General features: G+C 37.4%; 1 protein-coding gene across 1 annotated transcript; it reads left to right on the top strand.

Annotated features, from left to right (window-relative positions):
• The first annotated feature begins 83 nt into the window (after positions 1 to 83).
• On the top strand, positions 84 to 6,976 carry trmt112 (tRNA methyltransferase activator subunit 11-2). Its single transcript, XM_079250324.1, has 4 exons — positions 84 to 738; positions 1,609 to 1,710; positions 4,044 to 4,136; positions 6,554 to 6,976. Exons 1-4 carry the CDS (start codon positions 664 to 666, stop codon positions 6,653 to 6,655), a joined length of 372 nt encoding a protein of 123 aa, XP_079106450.1. The 5' UTR covers positions 84 to 663; the 3' UTR covers positions 6,656 to 6,976.
• Positions 6,977 to 8,307: the final 1,331 nt, after the last annotated feature.

Here is an 8,307-nt window from a genome sequence, read left to right as displayed (position 1 = left end):
CAAGGGAGCAAAGGGCTGTATTATGGACAAGTCTGGCACTTGCAGTGGCTTTCTGGTGGAGTACTATAACACCTGCCAAAGATGTGGCAAACCATCACACACTTTCCTGTTTGATTAGTTAATTGGATGTATTAGATGGATTTGAACATCTAGATTCAGACAGCATAATGAAACTACTTTCCCCCGACTGGCTTCATGTTTAAGAGATTTTTTACATTTTTTTTTTCTAATCATTAGTAAATTTAATATATAATGTGAATCTACTACAGCGGACGCAGTTTTTAAACGTCCTTGAAGCAATAATATCCAGTCATGTAGTGTGTTATCAGGTTACTATTCACGTTGTAAATGAAGAAATGTAGACTTAAAGCCGCTTTAAAAAAAAACAAAAATAAAAATAAATCCTAATGTTCGCCTTTACCTGTCTGGAATATTACTTAAAAAAGCAATATAACTAGTATTTATTTGAAACCACTTTTACAAAGCTAGATTAGGAAACAGTATATAGGAACTACAAAAAGTAAGGTTAAAATTTCGGGAATCTTTTAAACATTGCACCAGATGTTCTTCCGGTCCACATGCAAACGCTTCAGCGTGACTTGCCCATAGGTTATAAGACATCGTTTAACCAGTGACTATAATCTTCAACATTTATATATAAATATGAAACTTCTTACGCACAACATGTTGACTTCGCACGTGAAGGGAGTCACTAAGGGGTACCCGCTGCTCATTAAGGTAAAACGTCGTAGCAAAGTGGCTAATGCTAACACTGATTTGTTGTTGCTGTCATGTGTTTTATGTTGCTCAGCTTAGCTTTCTTAGAATTTGTCTTTAAGTGCGAATTAAATATGTAAGAGATGTTAAAGAATTTAAATCGTATGTCACCACAACAGCTTAGTAATAAATACATTTTGATCAATTGATGATTAGCAAACAGGCAACAGAGCTTTAAGTTCTCTCTGTCTAAACCATACAGTCTATGGTCTAAACATACACATTGGCTTTTGAGTGGAAAGCGTAAGAATAGAAACTATAAACTGTATTCTATTAAATTAGTACAAAATATGTATTATAAATGTACATAGTACCTAATATTTTTTTATAACAATGCCTGCATTGCTTCATGTGTACAACATTGTACATGTAATTAAAAATAAAAGTTCATTTGTATTGGAAAAAAAAAATAAATATATATATATATATATATTTATTATATTATTAAATATATTTAACACATTGGCTTTTTGAATGGAAAGCGTAAGAATAGAAACTGTAAACTGTATTCTATTAAATTAGTACAAAATATGTATTGTCCCAGAATAAATGTATATAGTACCTAATTTTATTTTATTTATTTTTTTTTTTTTTTAAACAAAGCCTGCATTGCTTCATGTGTACAACAACAACACTGTACCTGGAATTAGAAATAAAAGTTAATTTGTATGGAAAATATTCATTTTATTTTAATCCTGTTGACTTCATTAAATGCCAGTGAAATTTATATGCAAACTCATTTATCACGCAGTGGAGAGGATACCTGCTGCTGATGCAGGGACCCTGAATGTCCACTCCAACCAGCTGTTTTTCTTCCTTCTGTTTGTTCAGGCCACTGAGGTGAAGGTGAATGAGGTGGAGTTCAATCCTCAGTTTGTCTGCCGAATGATCCCCAAACTGGAGTGGGGTGCTCTGGTCCAAGCTGCAGACGAGGTGAGTCCGAGATCACCAGACACAATTCTCTGGAGTCTTAATAAAATGTCTTCACCATGTTTTAGTCAGAATATCTCAGAATTAAAACCCCACTGTGACTAGTTAAACCCTGCTTTAAGCTTTGAAACTTGTGGTGCAAATTTGTGCCATTACACACATAAATATGGAGATAAATTGTTCTCTGTTGTTAAAACATTCAATGATAATATGGTAACTCCCCTGAGAGTTCCCAGTATCTCAAACCAAAGTGACATATAAATACTTAACTTTCTGATGTATTAAATGTTAAATTTGAGACTAGATGAAACAGAGAGCTCACCTAGCAGAAACTTGTGCACGTACACACACACACACTGCAAAGTAAGTAGGTTGGCCAAATTACAGGAGATCAGCTAGCGTGCTAACTTTGCAAGCAATCGTACAATCGCGGTGTGGAATTATTCCTCACGTGCATATGTTTTTATCAGCTGCAGTTTTGCCTCAAACTGTTTATACTGATTCATCTTTTAGGTAAAACCTTTTTGTAAGTCATTTTTAAAACTGACCCAGGTTGTTAAAACAGTCCAAAGAAAACTGCTTGGCGCACAAGCATTTCTGGAACATTGCTGGATCATTGCCCTCAGAAATAAAGTCGGTCTGTGTTGCTTTTGTATCCTCTCAGGGGGACATCTAATGCAAAGAGCTGTTGCCTCCTCAGGGCAGAGATGCCAACAGCTCAGCTTTTCATTTTTGCACTTCTAACGTCACCTGTTCATGTAATAAAAGTTATGTGAGATGGAACTTAATCATCTCAAATTTGGAAAGTATTGTGTTACATGTTTTTAAAAATAGAAATATTGAAAAGAAAAACAAATTGTTAATATTTTTAAGTGATTAATATGGCTAAAAATGACCTGATGCACATTGTTAGCATAGTTGAACATGTCTGTATTGAAATATGACCAGAATCTTAGAAACACCTGTTTTTGTCTGTATGCCATCAGTGAAGTGTGTCTATATAGAATGAATTTAAAAATGTGTTCGTGATTTTATCATCACAAATAGGAAGCTTTGTTTCAGGGACAGAATAGTAATTGTGTTTGGTACATGTTTTAAAGGCACATTCCGTAACTTTTTTTTAACCTTAAAACGCCACGTCCTTAACTTGTTTGATAACACAGTGACATCTATCATGTGCGTTTCTAAAACTGCTGCTACCCAGCAGTGTCCTAAAGCTTAAAACCGCACTATACAACTTTTACCTCTGGGATATGACGTTTGGCTTTGCGGTGAAATAAGGAATTGGCTGTCTTGAACACGCAATGTCGCTGATTCAGCAAAGAAACGCAAAAAGATTGAAAGAGAGAAAGGGACAAAACGAGTCATCATAAAATAGTCTTTTGCTGGCGTCACAAATGACAAAAGTTCTGTAGTGTGTCTTTAAAATCCTCATAAGAAGTTTAAGATGGGTTTGGCTTAACAGACCAAAACAAATAAGGAGACCAATGAAGAGTGAATATTGTTCTTTTAATGCATCCTGAACAGTCAGTATCATTTGTTATGCATTTGTCATTTGGCTCTTCGTGGATATTAACATGAAAGAAAATAAGTTTTCCATCCAAACATAGCCAAGATATTGCTGGTAAGTATTATTACAGATGCTATTTTAAAGTGTTGAAGCTAACAGAAATGATCAGTCAGTTTTACCTCAACATATATCCAAATATATGATGAAAAACTGGCTGGCTGCAGCGTTTACTAATGCATTATTTCCTACTACTGAGAGACGGTGCTAAAGCCCATTTTGCTTCTTTTGTTTTTTTTACTTTTAAATTAAATTAAATTACTGGAATTCTTTGAATCTTTGTAATTGTTTGGGGTTTGTTGTCTTCTTTTTTTTATTATTAGTTTGACGAATGTTTCCATGTTAGCTACAGTCTGAACACAGAACTTTTCCCAGGTGATTTACTAAAAGCACAGAAAGAAAAGTAAGCATGTTTTCTAAACTAACTTTCTGTGGTTCTGTACTGATTTGATGCTGATCAGAGCTCTGTTGGAACAACACCATCACTCATTTATCAGTTTGATCATATTGTCTAAGAAGAGAGAGCCTTACAAGTCAGGCTTCATTTTGAGAGTTTCAACAGAATAAGTTTGCGATGGTCAGACTCTTATTCGATGGTACGCTGGGATGATATAAAGATAACCCTCGTGCAATGTTTACCAAGACCAGTTTGTATGAACGGCAGTCGTGCAAGACAAATGGTGTTATTTATGTTGAAACTGGATGTTTTTCTTAACAGCGATTTAACATTGGAGCATAACCTACCCTTTTTTTTTTTTGCCTTGCACAGTTGGGTCATCGACAAGACCTTCCAGGTGAGCTGGTGCCAGACTATGAGAAAAATGAAGACTTCCTGAAGAGAGTGCATCGAGTGTTGTTAGAGGTAAAGATCTGTCAGATCTGCACATTGCTGTGGGATTCTATAATGAAGAATGTTTCTGTTGATAAAATGTGAATATTGTGTTGTATGCAATTTTTAATTCTGACTAGAAGCAGTCAGAGAGCACAGACCTCCACCAAGCCGTTGGGTCTCTCACCTGAGGAAATGCTCAGTAAGGCCCAGCAGTCCACCAGTTATCAACCCCATGCCAACACTCCTATGTGCTGTTCAAGCAAATATCACTATTTCCATTACGGAGATCTTATTTCTTATCCTCGATCCTGGAAACATGGCCTTACACACCAACATGGCCTTACACACCAACATGAAACAAACAGTGGTAACAGTCTTGAAGTTATCGTTTTCTCTAATGGCAGCAGTTTGAGTCAGACATTACTAGATTTAACATCGACCATAATGTGTTTTGGTTTTGTTTGTTTTGTTTTGTTTTTTTTGTTTTTTTTTGTTTGTTTGTTTCCAATTTGTTTTTTCCAGTTACTCAGGGCATTATCTGTTGAGTTGGAAATTATAATGGAAAAAGGATCCATATCTTCCAAATGTAAAGAATCCAATAAAAGGAAATTCTTGGACACAGATGATCTGGATTACCCTCACTGTGTCGTCATTTGTTCCTAATTCCACTTCTGACATTTCTTGAAAATTGGCTCTAAATTTATCCATCATAGTTGGAGGTAATAGTAAACCATTTGTTTTCTGGATTGAGTGATCTACTTTTTAATGTTGGAAATGATCAGAAATGTTTGTTTGTCTGACAAAAAATAAGTAGTAAGGAGTTTTACTGGAAATTAAATTAAACCAATACTTTTATTAATCAACTCTTTTTTTCTTTTTTTTTTGCAGTATCATGCTGTTAGTAGCTAACTTCAAGCTTGATCTATTTGTTGGTTTTCTTCTGAAAATAATTCCAACTATGAACATATATTCAGTCACTTCTGGATTGAGTGATCTACTTTTTAATGTTGGAAATGATCAGAAATGTTTGTTTGTCTGACAAAAAATAAGTAGTAAGGAGTTTTACTGGAAATTAAATTAAACCAATACTTTTATTAATCAACTCTTTTTTTTTTTTTTTTTTTTTTGCAGTATCATGCTGTTAGTAGCTAACTTCAAGCTTGATCTATTTGTTGGTTTTCTTCTGAAAATAATTCCAACTATGAACATATATTCAGTCACTTCTGGTGTGTGTGGAGAGGGGGGCGGGTAACTACGGGGACTAAATACAGAATCAGCCAAATATTTGAATCGATGCTTTAATATGTGGTGCAATAAGTTTAGAGTTGTGTCCAACTTGCAACTCTATGACCTCTGTGGCATTAAGTCACTGAATGCAGTCTGTAGATTTTGCCAAAACAAAGTGTTTGATTTAGTCCATACGGCTGCCTCGGAATAGCGGGAGTTGATACAGATCATGCAGGAACAGCCAAATTTAACACAAATGTAAACATGGGTCCTGGTTGTGAGCAAGCTTTCACCACAGTAAAGAAGTCAACAAATGCCAGCGACAGAATGATTAAAGCAGGACGTTACAACACAAATGGAAATTTTATCCATTAAATGGAAGATGAGAGAAAGTATGAAATCAGGGGAACTATAGAGTGGAGAGTTGTAATAATTTAGATCTTAGAAACAGACGGTAATGGTCAGAAAATTCCCCGGGAGGGGGCATGAGTGGGATTAAGAAAACATTCCTACACAGGGCTCTACTTCAGTCCATTAAGATTTGTAGAGTCTAAACAAGACGTGTATTATTTTATCTCATTCATGTGTGGAAGTCAGGCAACTGTGCTGGCAGCTGAAAGTGCAACATTTATAGAGCATGCCATTGAGTGAAAGAGTTCATCTAATCTGTGTTTTTTTTTATTCTGAGCTTCTTTACGTGGAAACTCCTCATGGATGATGGAGGGGGGAGCAGTTTTCAGGTCTCATCAGAGCAGAGACGATGTGACAAACTGAACTCCCTTCATCCTGTTTGTGGCAGTCATTTCAAGCCTGACATGTGACTCATGCAGGCAACATGACTGCAGTTTGGGGTTTTTGTCTCAGAACAGAAATGTTCTTGTGGGGCAGAATAAAATGCAAATAAAATTTTACTCAGTTGCTGTCCTAAAATGTATCCGATGCAGCACTCGGTGTCCCAAGTCCAGTTCCCAAGACCTACTATCCTGCAACTTTTAGATGCAACCCATATCCAACACACTATCCTGCTCTGCAGAGGCCTTGTAACAAGACAGTGTGTGTGTTGAAGAAGAGTTGCATCTAAAAGTTGCAGGATGGTAGATCTCGAGGAACGGCTTTGGACACCCCTGGTGTAGACGGTGGTGGAGTCTGTGGGTACTTTCCAACAGACAGTTTTACTAAGTGGTGACATCTAGTGGTGTTTCTTTGCCTGTGTGTTGCAGGTGGAGGTAGTAGAAGGATGCCTGCAGTGCCCCGAGTCAGGGCGAGAGTTTCCAATCTCCAGAGGAATCCCCAACATGCTTCTGAATGAAGACGAGGTGTAAACGACGTCTCAGTGATTCTCACACACAACCTCACTCCTAACCATCACCCAGTCAGGACTGTGTTTTCAGAGAGGGGCTGGACTTCGGTTTGAGATGTTGCCATGAGAAAAGACTTTCACTGTTTAGTTAACTGTTCTTATGACATTTTAAGTAGCTGATTTTGCCAACGGATGGAAACGATTTGAGGAATAACAGACAGAAATTAATGTAACCCTCGTTTGTATCTATTTATTTTTGTAACTGAGCATTTTTCCCCCTTTTCTTCTTCTTTCTCAATAAAACTGTCCAGATTTTCCTGACAGCCAAAATCGTTAGGTTTTTGTGGAAAATATGGATTGACTTTTATTACAGACATGCTAAAATACAAGCCCAGAGAGGCAGGCTCTGAACCCCAGCTCGCCCTCTCGCAGGGCCAGATGACGTGGCAGTGGCTTGTCTATTTTTGGCTGAGGAAAAAAGAGTCAGAAAAAGCAGGCAGGCTAAAAGTTGTTTTTAAGGAAGTCCTTTTTTCCCTCCTCTAACAGCCACACATAACAGCTATTTCTCACACAACACCCCACCTGGGCGGGATCCTGTGATCTACGATGCCACTTGATGTGAAACTTGCTGACAGATGATGAATGTCTTTCCAATCATTTCTGGTTGTCTGACATGAAGCTACAGCAGTCAAGTTGGAACAAGAACCTGTTTGCTTGCTGGCAGTGTTATCATTTTTAGAAACTTTGCCAGGACAGATGATGAAACGAAGGGGTTGGTCTGACCAGAAGCCTCAAGGCTGCCTGAGTCTCTCCTACCTTTCCCTTCTACTTACAGCAATTACAGGCCTCCACCCACAACTATAATAGCGGTATAATGGGATGGCAGCAGAGCAGCAATAAAAGCCACCCCTGGCAGATTAATAGTCCTCCAAAAGGGCTGAGCTGTAATTAACAATGAGACCGGGGAGGAATAGGAAAGAAAGGAGCTTGACTGACAGTTTGAAAAGCCAATTACAAAACAAAGATAAAAGGGGGATTTTTTTTGTTTTGTTTGTTTTTAAATTGTTTTTATTGATCTAATAAAATCAGGATGAGTATTTGGCTGTCAGTGTGGACAAGCTAAGGCTGGAATAGGAAGTAGGCTTTGGAGAAATATTTATGCAACACAACTTCAGTTAGCCTGGGCACAGCAAAAACACTGTTTCTGTACATATTTACCAAATATCCACCCACATGTAGCATTAAAAACGCTCATTTATGATACTCATTGGTGGGAACAAGGAAAGATGTGTGGACTTTTAGCATTTTGCTGTCGTGTAAAAATGTAGTTGCAACAAATTGTGACATGTTTTATTTAAGTGATATTGATTAAAAAGCATTTAATATCACCACTGAGCATACAGAGGCTCGGAAGTGGGACCTCAATTGTTGCTTCAATCTGAAGACTGAACTGCACTAATAGCTACACAGACCATAATAATGCTGTGGTCACACATCATATGGGTGACAGAATATGGTAGAACACTGGTGCGCGATGCCTGTGGGGAGATTTACCTGCTGAAAACGGGCGTTGCAATATTTTTGTGGGATAATTGCAAAGGTGCAGCTATGTGTGTGTCTGTGTGTGCTGCTACCGATGAAAAGAGGATGGCTTTTGCCTACATAATCACACTC

The sequence above is a fragment of the Telmatherina bonti genome (genome assembly GCF_933228915.1).
Source record: "Telmatherina bonti genome assembly, chromosome: 12".
In the NCBI taxonomy this organism is placed as follows: domain Eukaryota; kingdom Metazoa; phylum Chordata; class Actinopteri; order Atheriniformes; family Telmatherinidae; genus Telmatherina; species Telmatherina bonti.
Note: the sequence above shows the minus strand (reverse complement) of the source record. Positions and strands in the feature narration are given on the sequence as shown.